This window comes from Cottoperca gobio, chromosome 1 (genome assembly GCF_900634415.1).
Source record: "Cottoperca gobio chromosome 1, fCotGob3.1, whole genome shotgun sequence".
NCBI classification, from domain to species: Eukaryota; Metazoa; Chordata; class Actinopteri; order Perciformes; family Bovichtidae; genus Cottoperca; species Cottoperca gobio.
The window spans coordinates 22,926,459-22,950,054 of NC_041355.1; the positions used below are offsets into that span (position 1 = coordinate 22,926,459).

Sequence of the window (23,596 nt, forward strand, 5' to 3'; positions counted from 1 at the left end):
TCAATTCTAATGATGCAGGGGCTGAAAATGCTTGAGTCTAAAAAAAATAATAAAAAAAGGCCAAGTTGCATTATGGGAAATGTAGAATGCAGCATTGTTGGAGTCGGGATGTTTTGGTCTCTGCTGCTACAATTATGATCTTCCTTTGTAAATGATCTTATAAAGTCTCAAGTCTATGGAAGCGCAATATAAAAACACTTCTCTTTATTGTAACGTGGAATATCATTGCTCCATGAGATGTTTTATGGTGTTTTGACACTTACTAGCTTTCTGGAGTTTTTTTGAGCTTCCTTTGTAGATGAGTAGAGACAGGAGCTGTGGCTGATGGTGAGATACAGAGAGAGAGGGTATGAAGCTGTGGAGGCTGGGGTGGAGAGCCGGTGACGCTGCACGAGGAAGTCATTTTAATACACGTGGCGTCCAGGGCCATTGGAAGCCATCAGCACTGCTTTCCCCCGCCAGCCACCGCCCCCACCATCATACACACGCACACAGACACACATTCACACACCACCACTTTGACAGTGCTTTCACCCATCCCTGCCCCACCACCTTCGTTGCCATGGATTGCTCAGTTATCACAAATAAAAACATTTTTATTAAACAAGTGTTAGAAAAAAGCATAGCCCAACAACAAAAACAAGATAAAACTCCCTTTAATATGCAATGAATCATTTTCAAGTAACTTTTTTTTTTCTAATGTCTGTTGGTAACAAAACAATACTGTATACAAACACAAAGTTGCTACATTAATGTAAACAAGATATAAAAATGATCCTTATGGTAATAAAACAAGTATTTGCTGCAGAATTCCCCTTTTTATGTGATTTCTTTTTCTTAGACCAACCTCCACCAAGCTCACGGTTAAAATGTCAAAACTATTGAAAAACATTATGGCAACGTAACATTCAAACACCAAGTTTTTTTCAGGTTTTTTTGTCGTTTTAGTCATAACACTCAGATGCTAAGTTCAGTGGTTTGATGTTTCAACTTACTGGTGGAGTCTCATGTACACATCAGCCATGCATTTTTATGATATTGCATTAATGTACTTAATACACCATTATATATTAATGTGTTTATCTCCTGTTGTTCCAATGTGTCAGCAGTACATTTAATCATTGTGTTGTTACTGAGAGACGCCTGATGGCGACTCTCAAAGAGGTTGTCATGCAATCTGACCATTCAGCATCTGTGCAAGTTGTGTGTCTGTGTGTGTGTGTGTGTGTGTGTGTGTGTGCACGCTTGTGTCTAAAATAAATCACAAGAACAACAACAACAACAACAACAACAACAACATGAACAGAAACCAAAGAGACTGTACTAACGGACTGTTAACTGCTGAAGCTGACACACTCGTTCAAGGCATTAGTGAGACAGTTTCCGTGCTGGCGTGAGGAGTAACGACAAGGACTGGGAGGCAGAACATTTAAAAAAAAGAACAGGGAGATTATCGGGATGTTGTTCCGAATTCAGTGAGCGGTTTCACAAATTTTCCTTGCAGTAGATGAGGGAGCCGGGGAGGTGGTGATGTGTGTTTGAGAGGGACAATGTAACAGGCTCGGTGCATCCTTCCCGCCAGAGTGGTGCTGGCTGTGGGAGGATTCTGGTAGTTTCTTTCTTTTTTTTTTATGGGCTTTGAGAGGCAGGGGGAGATGGATCCTACACTGAGGTGAAGGAGAAGAGAAATAGTGCGTGGCGTTTGACAGATCTATGACAGGAAGTGACTGGCTGGACTGGGAGATGAGTCTATGACAAGATGTTGGACATGAACTCGTAGAATCGTTTGGAGTACTGCTCCGGGTTCACCGTCGAGATCTCTGCCCCCGCCTGAGAAACAAAACAAAAAAGGAGGCATAAAATAAGATAGATGACGCAACACACATGCAATATAAGAACATTAAAAGTGGGGCCGTATGAACTACCCACAGTCAGTGCATGTAGCCCCCAGAGAGACAGAACAGAATCTAAGCAATGTACTGCTGTGCACGGGGCAGCGGCAACATGTACTTAAGCCACCTAAAGATAATCAATATCAGTTTAAGTGTTCACTATATTTAGAATATTTCCACAACTTAAAGGCACACATCTCCGACTCACCAAAATCACACCATAACACAAACTAACCGCTTTTGTCAATGGATTCTGGAGGCTTTGAGGTGATAATAGATGAAGGCTTCCCCGTTGGAAAGGGCCGTCTGACGGAAAGGTTGATCAGTGAAAATATAGAATATATAGAATATATATATATACATCTACTGAAGGAAATACACCGACTGTGGATCAGTGCCTCATACACCCAGATACAAAAGACTTTTGATTTCCATTAGTTCTTGTTTTTCATGGAGCAAATGTCCCTCACAGGGGCCTTGTGAACTGATAATAATAATAATAATTAGAATAAATAATAAAAACTATTATGAAAGGTCACTGCCAGAGACACCAAGAGCTGCCAGCCAGCAAACTTGTGCTGTGGGAGCCAACACACGGGCACGATCACGAGGGCGTCCTGCAATAACATACGTGGACGTACTCGGGAAAGATGCAGGAGCAGAAAATACTGGCGAGCTAGCCAGATGCATGGAGGACCGGGATGACTGGAAGCACCGATGGAGGGCCCGTCTGAGGACCACCTAGTAGTAAATGTGATAAAGCTTTTCGTAGCTCTATGCGGTCAGCAACATGAGAGCTGCCGTTTCCTTCTGTGACTTTACACAACAGACAGCAGAGCAACACACAAAGTAGAGTGTTTGGGGGGGTCGTGGGGTGCAGAATAAGCGGGATGCCACGCTGATGGGCACATGCTACATTTGCAAAAATATTTTAGTATCAACTTAATAGCATCGTATTATTTCACTGGGTCTGGCAGAGTTTCAGTACTTTCAACAGAAGCAGTCGGCTATGTTGGCCAGACTGTTGTTTATATGCGGCGCCGGCTTGAACAGGTCACGTGATCTGATCACGCCGGCGTGACGGGCGACTCCTTGGGGTTAATTATGTATGGTTTAATTTTATAATTTTTGTCTCACCACATGCTCCCAGTCTGAGCTGAAGAAATAAGCTCATGTTAAGTTATTCTGAGTCAACTAGATGCTGCTGCTGTAAATAAATATGAGCAAGTATGATACAATAACTAGCTTCTCCTTTTATTAAGCTTAACACTGCGTTACCTCTTTCGCAGGCTAGCTAGTTAGCAGCATTACAGTGAAGAGCCAGTGTAATTTAGAGGTACGTCTGTAGCATTATGTTTCTCAAGGTGTTCCTCAGAGACAGAACAGAGTCTCTGTTTGGCTGTTGTAGCTCAATGGATCTGGTTAGCCTGCTGCGAGGCTGAGGGCGCGTGTGATTGGCTGAAAGGAGAGGCGCACTGGTGGAAACTCCCTCGCTCATCAAAAGTGACTCCGTGAAATAAAAACAGACTTCTTAAAAAAAAGAGTTTTGAAAACACATTAAAGTCCAATAAAGCTCTATTAATATGAAGAAAGCTTAATGAATGATTAAATATCACAGAGTTGAGTTGTAATAATGATTAAATAAAGATGAAATTACTTAATAATGTATTCCTCGTTTAAAAATGCATTTTACATGATGTCTTATTGATTGATTTAAATATTATAACAACATTTTGGGGCCCTGCGATGTCAAGTTATAGATGAATCATGACGGAGTCTCGACACTCACCCCGTGTTTCACAGTTTTGGCAGCATGTGCAGCTTTTTTCTTAGCGTCATAGTGCGTGAGGATGTCGATGATCGCCATGAAGTACACTTCCTTCTTCACAGCACCTAACACGAGAACAACACATCACAAGGGTTTTTACTTTCACCTGAGAATGAAGGAAAGGCTTCGGTGGGGCTCTGTGGGACATTTCTACTACTGTAGTACAAGGACTGCAGCTTACACTATTCTACTCCTTCGGCTCTTATTCTGGCTGATAAAGATACCCTGACGTTTAAGGTAAATGTAAAACTAAACAATTTTGACAATGAAGAATGTGCATCTCATTTGTTATCCTTATTTTCTTCTTCCTTGACGGATGAGTCATCATCTAATCAGATGCCAAGGCTTCAGTTAAAGCTACACTCAGTAAGAAAGATGGAAGTCATACGATCCTCACAGTCGTGGCTCTTGATTGCGTAAACGTCCACAGAGGGGTCGAACTCCCCGGGGCCAAAGAACCCTCCACAGTTGAGAGGGTTTCCGGGACTGTCGGGAGGCGTGCCGAAGGAGCCGGTGAGAACGCCTCCGCCCATCCCATCGTTGTCATACTCCTCCTCCTCTCCCACGCCCTCCACGTCCATCTCCTCCTGCTCTGCCCGATCCACATCATGGATTCCCACCAGGAGACTGTAGTCCATGATCTTCAGGGTGGCCAGGAACTGACACGTACACATAAAGCACTCCATGTAAAGCCTTGTTGTCACATCTGCACTGGTTCCTCAGTCATACAGATCTGAGGAACCTTCTTTTAGGGTTAAATACGGCTGCACCCAATAGTGCAACGCTTCAATCCTCACGTTGACATTCACCTTCTTTCCCCCCTTGTCCATTGACTGAGTTTAAAGCAGGTGTTTGTGCACAGTTACAGATAAAGATGATGCTACATTAACATAATTACCATTATACTATTTGTGGAATTAGATTGCAGTGGTGGCTTTATAAGAATTGTTTGCGACGTGTAACTCCAGAGTGTTGTAAAGTCCAAAAGTCAACATTTATTGAAAAAAGAAAGATGGAATAATTTCAAAATTCACAAAATGTTTTAATCTAACCAAATATTCTGGTTATCTGGATGTGTAAACGGGCCACTGCTTGCTAACATGTTGCTCACATCACTTTAGAAAGGTGAGAATATGTCAAATTGTGACACTTCATATCGTCAGAATGGTCAAACTGAGATGTTTAATACGGACACTAGAACTGAGTACTGAGTTTAACCCTTTAGTGTGAAACGGGTCTAGTTAGTACGATGATAGTCTACATGAGAAACTGTATCACCAAGTAAAAGTATAGAAAAATATCATAGTTGACTGTTTTCAATACTTAGTAAAGTATAAAGGTTTGAGGTTCGATACCCAAGCCTACTCTAATGAATTAATATATAAAACAAATAACAAAATCTAATAGTGTGAGAGCAATTCAAAGATGGTGAAGTGTCACATGTATTGCTTTGAATCGGATCAATTCTACAGCAGACTAGATCATTAAAACCTGGAAGTTTCTTACCTCTACGTCCCGTTTTAGTTTCTCCAAAAAGTACTTCTTGTTGTCGTCTCCTATCTGCAGCTTCTGGCCTTCATTCAGGAAGTCGTTGTCTTTAAAAGTGGGGAGTTCTTTAGCCTGACGAGACGGGAAGCATGTATCAAACAGTAGCAGTTGGTAATGAGAATGATTAGAGGTCACAGAGCCACACCTGCAAGATACAGATACTACTGATAAATGTCATATTATGACAAATACATAGAGATAAGGTCACGATTGATGGTCTTCAATGATCTCCGGTTTCACAGGACAGAAAGTCCCATTCCAACAACTCCGAGTGAATAATTGTCTACTGACATGTGGTGCATACTAACAAACAGCACATTACCCGCTGACCCCCTGACCTCAGTGCAAACTACTAGAATACATCTGCTCACTTGAAACTTACTTAATTTAGCTGTCATTTGACAAGTTTGCCTCTGGGCTGAGCTTAGGGCGTTTATTTCTGTCCCTTCATGTCAGCAGCCGTCACTGCAAAGAAATGAAACGTACCTTCTCCTTGTCGCTGGCTTCCCTTGAGACCGTAGAACCCTAAAGATGAGAAAATAAGAATAAAAATAGAATGAATCCAAAGCAGACACATCAGAGGCACCGTTAGCACATTGTGTCTTTCAACTGTTAGTATTGGGACGGGACGGTTGTTTTCTCCAGGGGATACTTGGCAGGAGAGAAGGCTTGTGCTTTGAAGGAGACTTTTGGGGGAGTAAAGAAGCAGTTAGTTTACTGTGTTACTACAGCTAGGGAAACTGTGCACTCTGATATTCAGCACACTCTGAGAAATCTTAATTGATGAGCTGGATTTGCAATCTCCTGCTAATTATACCAGGAGACCATGAACCTTTCCCTTTTTTATTTATCTTTAGAAATTGATCAACGTGCCCATTTTCTTCCTCCCGACAGAAAACAAGACTAGGTTGAAACATAGTTTATTGCTGGAAGACTTCTCTTAAGCTACTTCGCAGATATTAAAGTAGTAGAATGTACATGCTTTGAATCATTTATGCATTTGTTTTTATCATTACATGAAAAGCAAAGGAGGAAGTTTGACTTTGATGTAATGTGGGGTGTGTGGTGATAGTTTGAATCATTTCCTCCTACATGTTAACCTTCATCATAGTGTTATAGAATGGTTTGATTACCCAGAGTGACCAACCATTCGGGACACAACAACAACTCAAGTTAAGTAATATTTAATGCCCACCTATATCTTCAATAAACATCACGGCATGGTTCTCTGGTTATCAGAGAGCTCACACACGTTTATCCACAATTCCATTATTTAATGTTATGCTCTGCTCTTTTTCTCATTATTCCTTGTTCATCTTTTCTTTCCTTGGAGTGTTTTTACATGTCATACATTGCTTCAAAGAAATCCATAATGTAAATACGTTTTCAAATTACTTCTCTTGTTAATCGTCCGTTCAAAGAGTGGAAACAGGTGTAGAGGGGGAGGCGGATGTGGTGGCACCAATGTGTGATTGAAGTCTGTGCTTATAGTATACAGTGAGTGTGAGTGTGTGAGTGTGAGTGTGAGTGTGAGTGTGAGTGTGAGTGTGAGTGTGAGTGTGAGTGTGTGTGTGTTGCAGTAACCCGACATGTTTTACCTTCAGGTCGTATTTGCGGTGTACAGTGAGGCGATGGCTGAATACATTCCGGGTCACCACCATGTATGTCTCCACCCCGTCCACCGTTAGCCTGTACATGCCCAGGAACTGAGGGAGCAGCGTGTTGCCATGACACTCCACTATAAACTGGAGACAATCAGGGGAGGAGAGCAGAGAGTGGAGCGGAAAGTGTGGGAGTAAGTAATATGAAAACTGATTAAAAGTAGACACGGCTCTGCTCTACAGTCACATCGTCTCAACACTTGTGCATCATTTACATGCATGAGGGACTTTCAAATAAAGCAAGCAGATCTTAAATTATCTTCACAGGCCGATGCTCCTACATTTCTTTCCTTTACTCCATCTATGTATACATTTAGATGAAATACTGTATGAAAGCACCACTACTCAAAAGCAACATTTAAACACAGATATGGAAGCAGCTGTGTCCCGTGTGGTGGTACGAGGGGCTTCTACCTGGTGATATTTCTTTAGGATGTTGTGCATCTCAGCGATGTCCTCGCTGGACACGGTTTTAATTACAAAGCGGTGGTCATAGCTGGACAGGAAGCGGTTGCCGAAGCGACCCTGGGAGTCGCTGTTGAGCGGGGCGCTCCTCGTCAGAGAGTTCTGCCGAAAGAAAGCGTCAAAACAGAAATTTTAAACTTCCCAAGAAATTGTTTTCATTTAACTGGTCACAGTTTGTTTGTATGTGACTTACCTGGTAGTCCTGGTCGTCGATGCAGAACCTCTCCCTCAGGTTTCTGAACACCATGGGACAGTACTCTTTGAACTTAAAGCGACTAGGCAGGTTTTCTCTGACAAGGAAAAGACAGAGTCCCACACAGTCAGTACAACGAACAGGAGCTGCAGGTGCACCACTGAAAATGAGGAAGAAGACTGACGGATGTTTGCTAAATGTTTGCTTCCCGAGTGTCGGATGTATTTCTGCTTTTGTGTTTTCCTGCACAGACAGTAAAACAGTTCAGAGTTGACATTTAGAGCTTTGAGCTCAACTTTCAAATGCATCAGTTCTACCTGAGAACATAACTTCAGATGCTCCCCGTTTGAATATCAAATATTAAAGTAACCCCTAATATCAATACTTCATTTCAATTTAGTTTGGCAAACAAGTTTTGTGACATGTGAGGGACAGCCCTGATATTATTTCCATTCCCTACTAAAGCCAGATGTGCACATATCTCACCAGTAAACAGATACTTTATGGAACGTACATATGTGGACATATTTTGACTCTTTCTATTTAGGGACTGTTGGCAGTTATCATATAAAATGTTGTTCAAGTAAAGAAATGCAAAGAGATGTATGATCTCAGACTAGTGAACAACATCACCAACCAAAATATGATAATAATGCAAAGAAAATGTTTTTGCATTTCACATTTCAGCCAACAGGAGTCTACACTGTAGGTGCATCACTATACATCTACACGATCATCAACCGTGTCAAAGAGAACCGCTTTCTAAATCATAACAAGCTCTGATACACTGAGCAAAAATATAAATGCACCACTTTTGTTTTTGCTCCCATTTTTCCTCATTTTTACATTTTCTATGCGCACAAAAGGTTTATTTCTCTCAAATATTGGTCTCACATTTGTTTAAATCTGTTAGTGAGCACTTCTCCTTTGGCAAGGTATCCATCCACCTGTTGGTGTGGCACATCAAGATGCTGATTCAACAGCATGCCTATTACACAGATGTGCCTTGGGCTCTGAAATGATCACATGCTGTTCTCAGCCTTACGGGCTTAAAGAAACAGCACCCTGCTTCAGTCCAATACTTTGTCATGAGGATGATTTGTTTTGCTAAGCTGCTCGGTTAAGTCACGTTAGACCATTCAGAGCAAGTCTAAGTTTGTATTGTGATGGGTTTTGATGTGTAATTTGAGCTGGAAAGCGACCACTTAATAAAAACATCCGTCAGTCATGTTGGAGTTCCAGCAGGTGCTTTGAACTCTGGTGGCGGGTTGACCCCTTTGTTTGCACGTGTATTACAGATTGTGCGCTGACAGTGCATAAACTGTAATGTACCTACTTGTTAAATAGGTGGTTGTCCACTTTGATCTTACTGTAGGCTTTAAAGTCATCTGGCATCAGCATTACTGGTACAGGCACATTACTTAACTCGTTAATCTGGAGGAGAAGTGAGAGAGAGAAGAGATCAGCCTGAAGCAGATACACACACTAACAGAATGCATGAGTATTTACAGAATACAAGACATCAGAGCAGCAATATTGACTTCTGCAATTCAAATACAGGCACAGTTTGAAATGATGCTTAAAAAAAGACTCCTACACAAGGTACTCTACTGTTGTGCACTTCCACTCAAACAAATCATGAGCTTTCAACATCATATCTAAAAGGTATCATTGAGAAGAATATGTATAAACATCTCATTTACTCCATCTGCCCAAGCTATTCAGTACAACAGAGCTGTGAATACCTGTCCAACACCTCTGTGTTCAAAAACAATATGTACTGTCAGTTTCAAACACGTTGTGCCAAATCTCTGCGAGTGCTTACGACCTAAGTCATTAACTCTGGGACCAAAGAGCAGGCGACTGCTGCTGAGACCCCCCATCTCTGATCTGATCAGCTGAAACACATCCAGAGGCTGATGGACTTCAGAAGAAACTCCTTGTAGATTGTCAAGTAAACAGCCATACAGGGGAAACTGTGGGGATTGTAGAGATACCACTACCCCAGGGAGGAGCCCAACCTCTTACAGCGATCACATCGGTCCGGCTCATGGTGATCACTATAAACGGAAGATTATTAAAACTCTTTTTCTTTATTTCTATTGCAGATTACTAACTGAGTATAATTCAAATGCACTATACAGTACAGTAAAATATATAAAATATAGTTAACTGTAGTATAACCAGGCTATATCCCAACAGTACTAAGAATACAGTAACATCAGCAGTGCCACTAAACTACAGCTTCAACAGGCCTGAAAATAAACTGTAGCTAAAACAAAACAATGTTTTATACATGTTGTCATGTCTGAAAAGTCCGCAAATTAAGCAGACTACTTGATAACGATAAGCAAATTATTTAAACGGCATTTGTATAGGAATGATTCTGTCCCAAGCTTTTAGATCACAATAAGCTAATCACTGTAACCATGGTCACGATAAGCGTTTTGTTTCCACTGTAACAACGGATGGATCAACTAAAAAGGCATTAAAGGGGCAGTGCACAGTCCTGGCAGTGCTGATTGGTCATTTAATACACGTTCTTTTCTTTCTAGGCTTCAACTCAAACTCCTGATGGTGCATTAATGTTAATGCAGTGAAAATAAGCGCCAGTGCAACAGCTGCTCGGTACAACATGAAGGAGACAAATGAGTTCATAACAGCCAACCTGACTCAAATATCATGTCATACCAAGAATGTTCATCCACATTCATAATATCAATAACAACAAAACAATCTTATTTATATCCATAGACAACTTTCCACACTGCAATTGTACAATTATGAGTTTAATTTTGAAGTTTTCAAAACGGAAACTCTCAAGTCAGGTAGCTCCCGAGTGCAGGTCTGTTTATTACATGAACTCACATGTGTGCCGTAAAATAAAAAAAACAAGTAAAAAAGTGAGGTATCACATTAAGAAGTATGAAAACATGCAGTTATTGAGTTTCTATCTGAACACAACAGTGTGTCCTCTACTCCAGACTGTTATTATAGTGGTGTCGTTGAATATGCTGAATGGGCTTACTGCTGAAAGAGCATTGCAGTAAAATGCAAACACTTCTTTAACTTGAAGCACCGATAATCTTGAGTGGGAAATTATTTTCTAACGTGACATTAAAAAAATGATTCTGATAGATTAACAGCATCAAACAGGTGGTGCAGTCGGTACATCGTCTGAACACTAACTGAGGCTGTGTGGAAGTGAAGTCATCTTGCATCATTCACAACCAGATTCATTAAAGATGCATATAACTCCTGACTGGAAGAAGAGGACTTTGATGAGAAGTCTGTTTGATGTCTTGAATCGGCTTCCCGCCCACACCTCAAATCATCAGCAGGCCTGTGTGCTGCACCCACACGCCCACTGCCAAAGTTCACCCACTGAAAAGAGATGCTGCAGTGATGACCATATCATTAGCTGCCTCCTTAATTCCTTGGTTGCATGCATGATATTGTCATTTCATTTAACAGGCTAGCTGGTGAGGTTCATATGTTATGTCTTGCAGAAATCAGACACACAAAGGCATTCCCACCGTCACAGCTGTGGCTGCCGTCACCATCTGCTGTTTTGGCAGGTGACATATGAGCTGCAACCATAGACTGTACAGGTTACAATCAATTACTGACAACATTTATGTTTGGAAGAAGAGTCAGTTTACTACCCAATGCTGACATTTCATCACAACAGTAACAATCCGACAATAATGTACTTAAAATTACCAAAACTAATTACACCCGACTGTGTACGGAGTGACTCACGATGACGAGAACATCTCTCATTCAGAGCCGATCAAAAAGTTCTGCACCATGGAGTTTTTGCGTTTTAAAGAATCGATCAAACTGTGCCAAAGTGGATGTGTGATTGAACAGGTACTAGGTGTATTGCACATTGAGCAAGAGTAAACTAGTGGTGCAAACCCACTCCATCTATCACTGGTGTCGAATCTGCACCTCGCTGTGCTTTTCATAGCAGTCTCGGCCAAAAGTGAATGTGATATATTGTCGGTTCTATTTATAGGAAAATTATGTGATGGAATAAACTGCAGCAGTTGGATGCATGCACCGAGCATTGGAGCTGAAAATGCACGCACAGAGCAGGTTTATTGAAACAATAGGCTGGCTGCTGTCTGCAGCTGTGGGGCTGAAAATCTGTGTAACCTGCTGCTCCGGCTGCCTGCCTGTCACGGTCACACCCCTCCCACTCCATGCCTGCACTACAGCAGCCGCAGCTCACGACTTGGCTCCAAAACACTTCAACATCCATGATTTATGAAGGCAGATTAGTAACGCTAGGCTTTGAGGGAAAATGCACAACCTGCCCTGCAAACATGCTCATTTTCGGATAATCATTCCACAGCTACAGAGTTTAAAAATCACACTTTAAAATCCCTGCAAAACGCACGCTCCGGGCACAGCAGACCGCTAGCTTTCAAGGCATCAGCAGTTAGCTACAAACTGTCTGACAACCACCAGCTCAGTACAGAGTCAGCCAGCAGATGTCTATCCAAGCTTAATACTAAATACTTGGCGAACATCCATGAAATAGACAAATTACGTGGCCGAGTGAAAGCATCAAGGCTGGCTTGACAGATGAGGGCAGCTGGCTATTAAGCTAGCAGGCTAGCTAAATCAAAACAGCAGCATAAACAAACCGCTTACTAGCGACAACGAGACATTTGAGATGTACTTACCGTATGGTTGACACCCCACATTAAAACGCTGAGAATGGGCTCACTTGCACGAAATAATTTCACTTTCTGTCCTATAAAATGCTTCTTTTTCGTCTTGGTTTTGCTAGCGCTGACAGGCGCTGCGCTGGTGCAGTTGGATGACATGTCTCAGGCTGGGAATTCAGGGTACGCAAGACGGCACTCACTGTCGTTCACAGCCTCTACACACAACAACAAATTTGGAAAGTTAAGAGCGTTTAAAAAAATCTAGAAGTGCATCATGCTCGTCGTCCAACTCGCAGCGAGTCTCTGAGTAGGATAACTGTCTTGTTGGGAGTCAGCGGTAGAGCATTTTGCGCCGTCACCACCCTTCCTCCTCCCGAGCAGGCCGCGGTGGAGTCCAGAGAGCAGCTAGCCGGCCATCAGGCTACAGCGCAGCCTCTCTCTTTAAAAAATAACAACCTGGAGAGGTGAACACTCGCCGGACAGCTCCTCTCCTTTCCCTTTAACGTGTGCAACACAGAGCTGATGTGATGCTGTTTTACTTGTTAGTGAGTAATCCCATCATGATGCGCCTGAGATTGTTGTCAGTAATAAACCAACGCTGAGGTCGGGGTCTCCTCAAGATGGCGTCTATGTTGCACTTTACAGTCAACAGCGCCCCCAGCAGGCCGCCGGTAGTAACTACAGGGGTTCCCACACCCTGGACCGGGACCTGATTACCCACAGGACAAGGCGGAGAGGTGGGCTGTAGCCTTATATATACAGTCTGAGGACCATTGGTGGAAACATTCAGATGTTTTACTTGAGTAAAAGTGGCAATACAGTATACAAATAACAAGTAAAAGTCCTGCATTCACAATATTGCTTAAGTAAACGTACACAAATATTAGCCAATAGCATACATTATATTACTGGTTTAAAATAATTTTATATAATTAAATATTTTTATCATACCAACATGAAGGTGTGAGTGCTGTTTGAAAGCCTTGTCCACACCACATGGAAGACATTTCTAGTGGGGAAGATCTATATAGTCTAAAAACAGTCCCCCCAGGTTGCTGAAATGCCCAAACTCAACCTCAACCAGGAGACATGACTTCAGTCTCCTCAGGTGTAGGTAGGGCCCTGGTTATAACAGGTGTTGTACTGAAATCTGTGACCTGTCACATTCTGTGTCACTATTAAACAGGTGAGGTCATAGTGATTTAAAGACATATCCATGTACTACTGAGCTTCTGTTTCTATCTGTAGTATATGGATAGGGTCATACATCTGAGCTGTTTAGATTTTACCGCCACTTTGAAAACAGATAAAAATCAGTGTCTCCATGGTTTAAACTATGGAACTATGGGCAAAGTAGCTCAAGTGCCTTACGGGTCACACAATCTGATCACAAGAAACCATCACAGTTTTGTGTACAAATAAATGTGAGGTAATTATTCTAATTTCAGTGAGATATTCACAATATTCAGGTTAAAAAAAGCCTGAACGCAGAAGGATACATGAGCCACACACAATGTAATTCTCCTTTACCATCCAAAATCAAAGGAATAAACCCCCCTTTCGCATCTTACCCTTAATGAAAATATATTTTCTTAAATGTCCTAATTCTCGAAAAACCTATTCTGTAACAACACAATGTGTTCCCTGTACCCCTGGGCACTGTATTTGCCCTGTCAGTCAGACGTGTACCCCTTCAGTAGTGTTGTGTCCGAGTCTTCACAGAAAGCTTTCATTAAAGACTACAGTATATTTACATAACTCGCAAATATGAAAGTCAGTGTAGTTTGCCGTAACAGTATTGTTTTTTGTAAACTGACCCCAGGCCTCTCACAGGGTTGAAGAAGAAAACTTTTGATGATGTCAAAAGCAAATCTGTGGTACATGGGTTCATATAATAGGCTGTTCTTAAGCATCGTTTTTCAGTCATGGTTTGTTATTGTTGTTTCTGTTACTGTTTGTAGCGGTTGTCTGTCTTTGTCTTTATGCCTGTGTTACACTGTTGTATTATGTGTTTTTATTTCTCAGAAGCCAAACGAGGGCCAAGGTCTGCAAATGAGCTACAGCTAGAATACCTCTATAAACTGCATAGGTTGCAATTGATTTAAATGCAAAAATGCTTACATGTATTGTCCTTGTCAAATAAATAAATCAAATAGAAATACGATCTATGTCTGTTACCTGAGGGAACTGCGGACTCTTCATTAGTTTACAGTACTGTTGGTATTACCCTTTTTATATTATAATCATATTTATTTCTACATTTCCAATTAAATTCCACACGTCTTTGTGGGACAGCCCACAGCTCGGGCCCCGGGACATGAGGCCTGCAAGGCTGCAGGGCCTCAGACAACATCATTTACAATGTGAGTGAGACAAACACCCCCCTCTCCTGTGCAATTTAAATAAATAAATAAACAAAGGTAAATTAAAAGAAACGAATGTAACGGCGGGCCCATGCAGGGCAAATTAATGTATAGAAGTGAGCAGGGCCTGCAGAGGATACCCTGTATGCCCCGTGAACGAGGCGACAAAATAATATCACGTGATCCAAAATGGGCAGTCCTCTGACGGTGCTGAAAAAAGCCATTTTCTGGCGCTGCTGCAAATTCTGCCCAAGTCCAAATAATTTACCTGGATCCTCGTTGGGAGGAGAGGGAAACTTTTATGTCTAATCAGGTAGGAACGAAGCGTCGCTGACCGCTCTTTATCGGGCACGTCGCGCCGCTGTTTGCTGAGGCGCACACAAAGTGCACGGTGTCACATTTTGAGTCTCTCTTGTTCGCCTCCTGATACAGCCCTGTCAGTGAATGTAAGATGGCTGCTTTGTGTACCAGTGTGATTTTCTGCGGCTCTGCAACCCCCATCAGTGTGGGTGTTTGCTCTGGATGTGTAGGGTTGTGCTGCCCGGTCGGACGGCAGAGCTCCGGAGAAATGGAAACGCTCTTTGTTGGTCCGCTGGTCGAGGAGCAGAGCTGATGCACAAGATGAGGCCACACAGGGGCGATTCAATGGTCGGCTGGCTGCTGTGTACCCGCACACAGGCTGCATTTAGCTGCACGGTTTCTGCCCTCCACACGTCGTTTCTCGCTACAACATGTCAATACACTTGTTTTTGTTGGCCGTGAGCTCTCTTTGTTGTGGTTTCACAAGCTGCTGTCCCAAGGACGAGCTGCAGACATTGTCTGAGGGAGCACTCATTGGCCATATGGGAAATACCTAATTGTCTTAACAAGCACATTTACATCGTCTCTTGTGCCCTACTGTGTAACAAGAACCTCTCGTGTTGTTTGTTTTCTCAGATCTGTCCAGATGGATAAAATGCAGCCCAACCGGATTAAAATCACAGATCTGAATTCACACCTCACATGTCCACTGTGCGCTGGTTACTTAATTGATGCTACAACCATCGTAGAGTGCCTGCACTCTTGTAAGTTCCTCACATGAAAGCATTACCTCACATGCATGCAGATTGTTTTCATTAACCCCAGCATGACGTTAGCGCAGCTCTTATTAATTGTATGTAAGCCGAGCTCCTGCTTATGTTGTGGTCGTATGGAGGGAGCATGATGTTAAGTCATAAACTGACTCCACCTCAATCTTCATTTGAAAACAGGTCTGTGGGAACAAGGAGCATCAATAATGTAATGCATGTGAAACATTTACACGTTTCTTGCCTGTGTGTATGAGCTGTAGATTCAACTCTGTTGTAGAATCAAAAATAGTATTGTATTATTTTCTTACATTGAATTGCAAGTGTCCATGATACTGAGTCCACTCCATAAAGTTCACAATAAAGGGATAGTTTGGATGTTTTGAAGCGGGGTTGTAGGAGATGCAGTTTAGAGAAACAGACAGGAGAGTCAGCACAGAAGCTGAGCAATGTTCTGCTGTGGACGGGGGCAGCAGCCAAACGTAGCAGTTATCTCTGCTCTCTTCAAAGCTACCAGACTCTATTGACAAAAACAGTCATTTTACCTTTTGAAGGTAAAAATATTTTGAGTGGGCCTTTTTAGGTGTCAAATATAAGTTTAGCTGCTGCCCGTCCACAGCAGAACCTTGCTCAGCTTGTGTTCAGGTTCTCCTGTCTGTTTCTCCAAACTGCATCTACTGCAGGTAACACACTGACTATGGATAAAGACCTCATACAACCCCACTTCAAACTATCTGAACTATCTCTTTCAAACACGGTTGGTGATACAGAGCAGTGTTTCAGCCTCTGTATGTGTCTTCTCTCTCTGTACAGTTTGTAAAACTTGCATTGTTGCCTTCCTGGAGACAAATAAGTTCTGCCCACGATGTGACGTTCAGGTCCACAAGACATGTCCACAGCTCAGCATCAGGTAAGTTACGATGCTTTATATCAGGTATTCTTTAAAAACACATCTGAATGCAAGGAGCATCATGCTTATCAACAGTGTTTTCTTTTCTTTTCCAGAGCTGACAAAACTCTACAAGACATTGTTTATAAGCTTGTTCCAGGGTTATTCAAAGGTGAGACTGTGTTTATTGAGGCTGCAGAGCAACAGACTGCCTTGAAGCATTTATTTTGTCCTAATTTCCCATTTGATGATGCATTTCTTTGCCGATGGACACTTTGTATTTGTGAAACCAGATGAGATGAAACGGAGGCGGGACTTCTACGCAGAGAATCGTGTGCTGGAACCAGGGGAGGTGGTGGAGACGTTTAACATAGCAGAGGATGAAATCATCAGCCTGTCCATACAGTTCTACGAGAGGAACAAGTCAGTCAATCATTTCTCAGTTTTCCAAATACACAGCAATGAAAAATTTAGAGACGGTTGTGTAAACAATGAAATGTAATTACCTGACATTAGAGTAGAATAACTTTCAATATACAACTTGGTCCCATATTTAACAGAAATAAGAAGTGAAATTAATAAGCTGGTAACAAGACCTGTGTGAACCCTGAGAAAGGTTTGATTCACACTCAGGGCTGAGTGATTAATCCAATTAGATTTTCAGTTACGCTTTTTCCTTCCAACGATGAAGAAAACAAGATCATCGAGATTAAATGATTGTTGTGCCGCATCCATTTCGCAATGATGCTCTGGTTTTGTCTTGTGTTATAAATCCAGCACACCCTACCTTTCCTTAAACGTGCACTAACTTTACAACATAGTTTCAATTTAAATATATATAGTATTGTACATTATAGATTTTATTTATCAGTGTTTAAAAATGAAGATGTATTTCAGTTGCTTTATACCTAAATGTATATTTAAAGTCCAAGAAAATCCTCTGTTAAAAAGACATTTTCTCTTTAATAAATACATGATGTTCGATGTAGTATGCAGTATGTCTCTCTGAATATGTATTTCTGTATGCGTGGAAATAATTGTTAATTCATGTTTAACACCTTTTCTTTGTATTTAATATTTCCCTGCAGAAATAATGAGAGGCAGCATTCAGAGCTGGAAGGAGACAAGGTAAAGCCTGAATCTTAGATAAAAAGCAAAGTTGGGTGAGGCAGGGACAGTACTTACCTCATGTTTAATGTGGTTTTCTGGCCTTCAACCTGGATTTATGTGTTCCCTCTCTGCTCTTTGTTCTCAGTCCAATGGTAAACGCTTCCTGCAGTGCCCAGCAGCCATGTCCGTCATGCACTTAGCGAAGTTCCTCCGAAGCAAGATGGATATTCCCAACAACTACCGGGTAATTAGACGCTTTGTACCCACACACGGCAACGCTTGCTGTATTGATTCAATGGCAAACTTCAGGGATGGACGCAATAATATAAAAGGACTTTTAACTCTAAAGTACTGTAAACACAGTTGTAAACTCTGCTACAAGGTGGGTCATATCTGGTTGCATGCAGTTTCACGTGGCATCACTATGGCGATCAGCTGAGAATCCCGCCTACACTGAGTGGTACTACCCACAGGGGGAAACGAAATGGAGTAAAGGACCTGGTACCAAACGTGAGTCAAGTCCAGCTGAAACATGGAAATGAGGCAAAGTTAGCAACTAGCTGGTGAACATAGTGGAGCGTTGAGCAGTTGAAGATATTTTTCTCAGGAATCGGTGGAGACCAAAAACAGTTAAAGTGTAAATATTAGACTTGTGTTCATCAGGTGGACAAAAAAAACACGATTCCAAATGAATGCTAATTGCTGCGTATCTGTTGAACGTCTAAATAGGCAACTGTTTACTAACACGTTCACCATAACAGCTGTGTAAGCCGATGATAGTCACTATTATTCCTGCTTTAAATGTGTCCGGGTAAAGAGAGAAAGATTGTGATGCGTCATAGCAGGGAAAACACAGGTGTTATAAAAGCAATGGCTCTGTTCCATTAAGTGTTCCAGGGAGGTAGTATTAAATAGCAACGGGAACTGAGTCCCTATAATTATTTTCTTAATTACACCTGTGCTCTTCTTGCTATGACAAGTCAAAAAAAGAACAGACTCACCTTTTGACTAATTTGTTAGCATTCAACAACTGAAGCTCACGCAAGTCTTTTGAGCTGTTGTTGTGCAACGCTAACGCAAAATAATTGTGTTATAGATGTTAAAAACAATTACGGCTGTCAGCAGAATTGAATGAGAAAACCTTGTTATTCCGACATGGGAGTGTTAATATAATATTACAGGATCAGTAGCAGCACTGCTGTCCTTGTAGTCACAGCAGATCAATGAAGATCTGTCTAACTGAGCTATTCATATCATGTTGCATATTTGTAGCGGCTTGTTAACAAGCAAAACCACTTCCAAGCAAAGACTGTGGCTCCCTTTTAATGAAGCAAAGTGGTTGTTCTTGTTTTTCGTTACAACATGTGATTTTATTATACACTCTACACAACTGGCAAATTTGAATCGGTCAATAACATTGTAACGCTGCGTTCATTTCAAGTGGGATGGAGATGAGCAATGATTTGCATGTCTACGACTTGCAAGGAGCGTCGAGGCCGTTGTTCTCGATGTGAACAGTATTTACAGGTGGCAGACTGGTTCAGGCTTCATACAGTCTCCAAAGTTTAGAAAATGCATCATTTTAATTGTTACGTTTTCAAGGTTATGCATGTGGTTTAAATTCAAATGTACCTTTTTGAAAAATGCTATATTTTCAACATAATCTGATGGTTCCTCTCCACACTCATGTAAACCACATTTCTCAGCTAGCTTTTGCATTTTTAGTAACAATTTAAATGTGATGGTGAAAGCGTCCTGAGTCTGGACATTTTAAAAAGGTACCTTGAAAGAAAGAAAGAAACCCTGCTGGTTATTACGGTAATTCCCACGTGACGGGGTACAGGGTACCTTAGACAATAATAGACCAAATCATTTAATAAAGGTTCAATGTGTAATTCTGAGCCACCTGCTCCAGAGAAACAGGGGGCAGTATTTCACCTCTAAACTGGGTCCATACAATCTCTGATGTTCATATTTTAGTTGTAGTAGTTTGGCATATTTATTGTATTCTAATTTATTCTTTATATTGTGTATTACATTTACTCCTGTGTAATGTCAGTCAGTCAGTCAGTCAGTCAGTCAGTCAGTCAGTCAGTCAGTCAGTCAGTCAGTCAGTCAGTCAGTCAGTCAGTCAGTCAGTCAGTGAGCAAGAACACCAAGATTCAACCAAACTGCTGAGAGTCAAGAATTCTGCTGTCTTATAATCTTCAGGTGGAGCTGATCCTCTGTGTTTACTGAGCACTGATGTTAACCGGGGCTGTAGTCCGTGTAACGTTACGTTACGTTAGTTTGTTTATGAAGTGGTCGAAACTATAAAACAAGGGTGTTTTCTGGTGGTCACATTGTGTTAACTGGTTTGGACTGTGTGTTGCAGGTGGAGGTGTTGTATGGAGATGAGCCCTTGAAGGACTACTACACACTAATGGATATTGCCTACTTCTACGAGTGGAGACGAGTGAGTGGCAGCTTTCATACCTTTTACTGTGGACTGCAAATGTTGACCAAACCTGAACTGTGATTATCCCTCTTGTGTTGTCGGCATGGTTTCATTTCCCCTCTTTGCACTGTTTCCAGGACTTTCACACACTAACAATCACTTGACATTACTGCTGACAATTTTATTGTGCATGCTGTGTGTTCCTGAATTGATTACGTAACAGGCAGCCAATGGGAGCTGGTCATGTGATCTATTCCTGTGAACACATGGGTGGATGGCGGGAAGTCTGTCTTGCAGTCTTTGTTGTTAAAGCGAGATACTCTAAAACACAGTTTATCAAGGGGTTAAAATCAGGGGAAACGCAAGTATGGTCCTTCATCATGCTGACATTATGTTAACATTATCCCACACCCCTTTCTTAGTTAAATTTGCTTTTTTAATTTCTGCTCATTTTGTTTATTTTTGTTTTAGTTGTATGTTTCTAGTTCATGTTGTCAATAGTTCTGTCTTATTGCGTAGGTTGCTCTGGAGGTGTCCAAAGTCATGTGGTTGACCAACTCCCTTTGTTACGTGGATGTGCGTGTAGCTAGACTGGAATATCCTGAGTGTGTAAGAAGATTTATCTGAGATTGATGTTGTGTAATGAGCAGTTCCTGCCGCGGTTAAACTCCCTCTTTGTCAATGATCTTCTCTAAACATCTCTTTGAACAGAAATAACTGCTATTTGAACGAGGGTATATTAAAGAATCAGGCTGGTCATATTCTATAATTGTGTTATCATCAACTAATCCTCTCCAACCTTTCTATCCTACCCTCTCTGTGTCTGCGGTCAGCCCCTTCATTCTTACTGAATATACAGTATGTGGTACTTTGGAAACTGGTCAACATATATTTCATTTATATGCTTCTTTTTCAAACAAGTCGCTGTAATTTCCTGAAACAGGTAGGCACTACTTATCCATAGTCAGTGTGTTGCCTACAGTAGCTGGAGGTTTGGACCAACAGACGGGAGCACTGAAGCTGAGCAATGTTCTGCTGTGGACGGGGGCAGCAGCCACCTAAATAAATCTATCAGTTAAAGTGTTCGCTATATTTAGAATATTTTCACTTTTTTACCTTTCCGTCAGACCTTTCCAACGGAACTGAAGCCTTTACCTATGCTCTCTTCAAGCCAGCAGACTGTATTGAAAGCTCTCCCGAGAGTCGCTGGTCTGCCCCGGCCTGTGACGGGCCTGCTTTGTTTGTGTTATTGTGGGAATTTGGTGTTTTTAAAGAGTTTGTTTGGATTCAGCAAATGTACAAACAAACTAACAGTGTGGCTCATTGATTTAGGTTTTAAGAGTTTTTGCACAACAATGGAGCGCTATAACCCAATAATAAGATGCATCAGGCTTTGATACACAGACGACTCTTGTTAATAGGATTTGTTGATTGATGGTTCTGGTCTTTTCATGGGATTTGTTTATTTCAACCTTTACAGACAGAAAGTCCTGTCTCTACCATATTGATGAATGAATAAAGCTGAGCTCCTCTCCACAGTCCTAACGATGTGTGTGTCCCTCTGTGCAGACTGGACCCATCCCCCTGCAGTATCTGGTCAAACCCACCCGGAAGCGCAGGAGGCCGTGCCAGTCCGCCGCGCAGGGCCACTCTGACGGTGTCAACACCAGCCCGACGTCAGAGAGCGACTCCCAGAGCGACAAAGTCCACAGTCCTGCTGCAGCCCAGCCGGCCCGAGCCTCCTCACAATCCAGCCCTGCGTCCCACAACCTCTCTCCCGCCATCCAAAGCTCCAACGGTACCACAGTGCCCAACAACACTCAGCGACATACTCTCGCCTCCAAACAGGCCGCCAACGCTCGGAAGGTGACTGTCAACGGCACGAGCTCTGGGGCCAGCAAAGAGGAGGCGAGGGGAGGCGACAAAAGCGGTTTGCCTCCGACGACCTAACGTGTGTACAGGGCAACGGGGAGGACAGTGTTTGAATTGCTCCCTTTTTCTTTCTACAGAGCAGAAAGACGAGCTTTTCTGCCCTCTGGACAAACAGGAGGCAGATTACTGTTATCATCTTTCAGCAGGAAAGACTGAAAAGTGCAGCCAAATAGACACTTGTATGTATGTATGTGCGTGTGTGTGTGTTTATGTGTGTTAGACTAGAACAGTGCACACATACAAACTGTACAGTATGTATCAAATGTGAGCATGTGTGCATACATATGTATAAACTTATCTTTTATACAAGATATTGTAATCGTTTTGTATTGTATATGCAGTGGGTCCGTTTCATTTCCATACTGTAGTTCCATCAACGTTGATTTGGCTTCGTAACACTTGAGACAAAATGCTGATCGCTGTGTGCGTCACTGCAGAAGTTGGATGTAAAGAAGAAAAAAAGAAGTTAACCCTTGCCTTTGAACAGTCATGTTAATAACTGCTGTATAAGTGTCCAGTATAAGCAACTGCTCATCAGGTTACACAGGTACATTACATTAAAACTGTCCATGCACTTTGTTAAGGTCAGATCACACAATGCAAACTGACAAGTATTTTCCAACAGGAGAAGCATTTATATTTACACAATTCCAAGCACTACCATGCTCACAAGCAGATGTTTGTCAGCAGCTCATCTCTCTCCCCCTCGCTCTCTCTCTATCTCTCTCTCTCTCTAGGCTCGGCTCTCTCTCTCTCTATCTCTCTCTCTCTCTCTCTCTCTCTCTCTCTCTCTCTCTCTCTCTCTCTCTCTCTCTCTCTCTCTCTCTCTCTCTCTCTCTCTCTCTCTCTCATGGCAGTCGAACAACTCAAAAGGGATTTGAATATTTGGCCATGTATGTTGTAGTTCCATAAATTTCAACATTCCTTTTGTTTCTTTTCAACAAACAATGATACTTTTTTTATCAGCCATATGTGCATGTTTTAGGTCAATAAAATGTTTACTTACTAGGTTTTTCTGACCTGACTGTCCTGTTTATGATTCCCTGAACGTAACCGTTTGTAAAGCATGCTGTAGTGCATGTAGAAAGAAAAAGCTTTGGGCAACATTTAATGTCAACAGCTCTTTTGTCTGCATTTTTTTACAGGAAGCTATTTTGTGTGTGCAATGGAGTGACCTCAAAGTGCCGAGGTCACATCCTCTTGGCATAATTCTCTAAGAACAGGCGAGGTTTATGTGTTCTTCCTTTTCAACTTTTATATTTCAAAAGATCAAACCACATACGTTAGGAGCTTCTAAGTAATAAACTAAAACCGAACAGAAGTAATCAGAGATGGCGTAAATATAGAGCTGTATAGAACTGGTTCCCAACCTTTTTGGCACGTGGTCCTTTAAGGTCACACGATCTACTCATGAGCCCAGTCAAACATTATGTTCTCTGTAAACTAGTATTTCTAGAAAAAAGGCAAAAATTTAAGTTAAGTCAGAAAAGTCAACAGAATTTTTATTTCTTGTTTTGGTAATGTTATGTTGC

General features: G+C 41.8%; 2 protein-coding genes across 3 annotated transcripts; one reads left to right on the forward strand and one right to left on the reverse strand.

Annotated features, from left to right (window-relative positions):
- Nucleotides 1-638: 638 nt before the first annotated feature.
- Nucleotides 639-12,976, reverse strand: LOC115010517 (phosphatidylinositol 5-phosphate 4-kinase type-2 beta). Its single transcript, XM_029435120.1, has 10 exons — nucleotides 12,282-12,976; nucleotides 8,924-9,021; nucleotides 7,588-7,684; nucleotides 7,344-7,496; nucleotides 6,867-7,013; nucleotides 5,755-5,793; nucleotides 5,227-5,340; nucleotides 4,118-4,379; nucleotides 3,682-3,785; nucleotides 639-1,830 (listed from the first exon to the last, which is right to left on the reverse strand). Exons 1-10 carry the CDS (start codon nucleotides 12,423-12,425, stop codon nucleotides 1,750-1,752), a joined length of 1,239 nt encoding a protein of 412 aa, XP_029290980.1. The 5' UTR covers nucleotides 12,426-12,976; the 3' UTR covers nucleotides 639-1,749.
- A 1,820-nt stretch (nucleotides 12,977-14,796) lies between these two features.
- Nucleotides 14,797-23,076, forward strand: LOC115014508 (polycomb complex protein BMI-1-like). Of its 2 annotated transcripts, none has more exons than XM_029441427.1 (9): nucleotides 14,797-14,942; nucleotides 15,566-15,693; nucleotides 16,510-16,606; nucleotides 16,702-16,757; nucleotides 16,879-17,008; nucleotides 17,674-17,713; nucleotides 17,841-17,939; nucleotides 20,070-20,150; nucleotides 21,702-23,076. In XM_029441427.1, the coding sequence occupies exons 2-9, from the start codon at nucleotides 15,576-15,578 to the stop codon at nucleotides 22,080-22,082; spliced, it is 1,002 nt and encodes a 333-aa protein (XP_029297287.1). In that variant the 5' UTR covers nucleotides 14,797-14,942; nucleotides 15,566-15,575; the 3' UTR covers nucleotides 22,083-23,076. The 2 variants fall into 2 exon arrangements, with proteins under 2 accessions (XP_029297287.1, XP_029297295.1); XM_029441435.1 differs by having other exon boundaries at nucleotides 14,940-15,075.
- The last annotated feature ends 520 nt before the right edge of the window (nucleotides 23,077-23,596 follow it).

Coding starts and splice junctions, on each gene's coding strand:
- LOC115010517 (XM_029435120.1), bottom strand. CDS start 12,425: ATGTCATCCAACTGCACCAGCGCAGCGCCTGTCAGCGCTAGCAAAACC. Junction 7,685..8,923: donor GACAACCACCTATTTAACAA/GTAGGTACATTA, acceptor TTTCCTTGTCAG/AGAAAACCTGCCTAGTCGCT. Junction 4,380..5,226: donor AACTAAAACGGGACGTAGAG/GTAAGAAACTTC, acceptor TGTACGTGTCAG/TTCCTGGCCACCCTGAAGAT.
- LOC115014508 (XM_029441427.1), top strand. CDS start 15,576: ATGGATAAAATGCAGCCCAACCGGATTAAAATCACAGATCTGAATTCA. Junction 17,940..20,069: donor ATATTCCCAACAACTACCGG/GTAATTAGACGC, acceptor TGTGTGTTGCAG/GTGGAGGTGTTGTATGGAGA. Junction 20,151..21,701: donor ACTTCTACGAGTGGAGACGA/GTGAGTGGCAGC, acceptor CCCTCTGTGCAG/ACTGGACCCATCCCCCTGCA.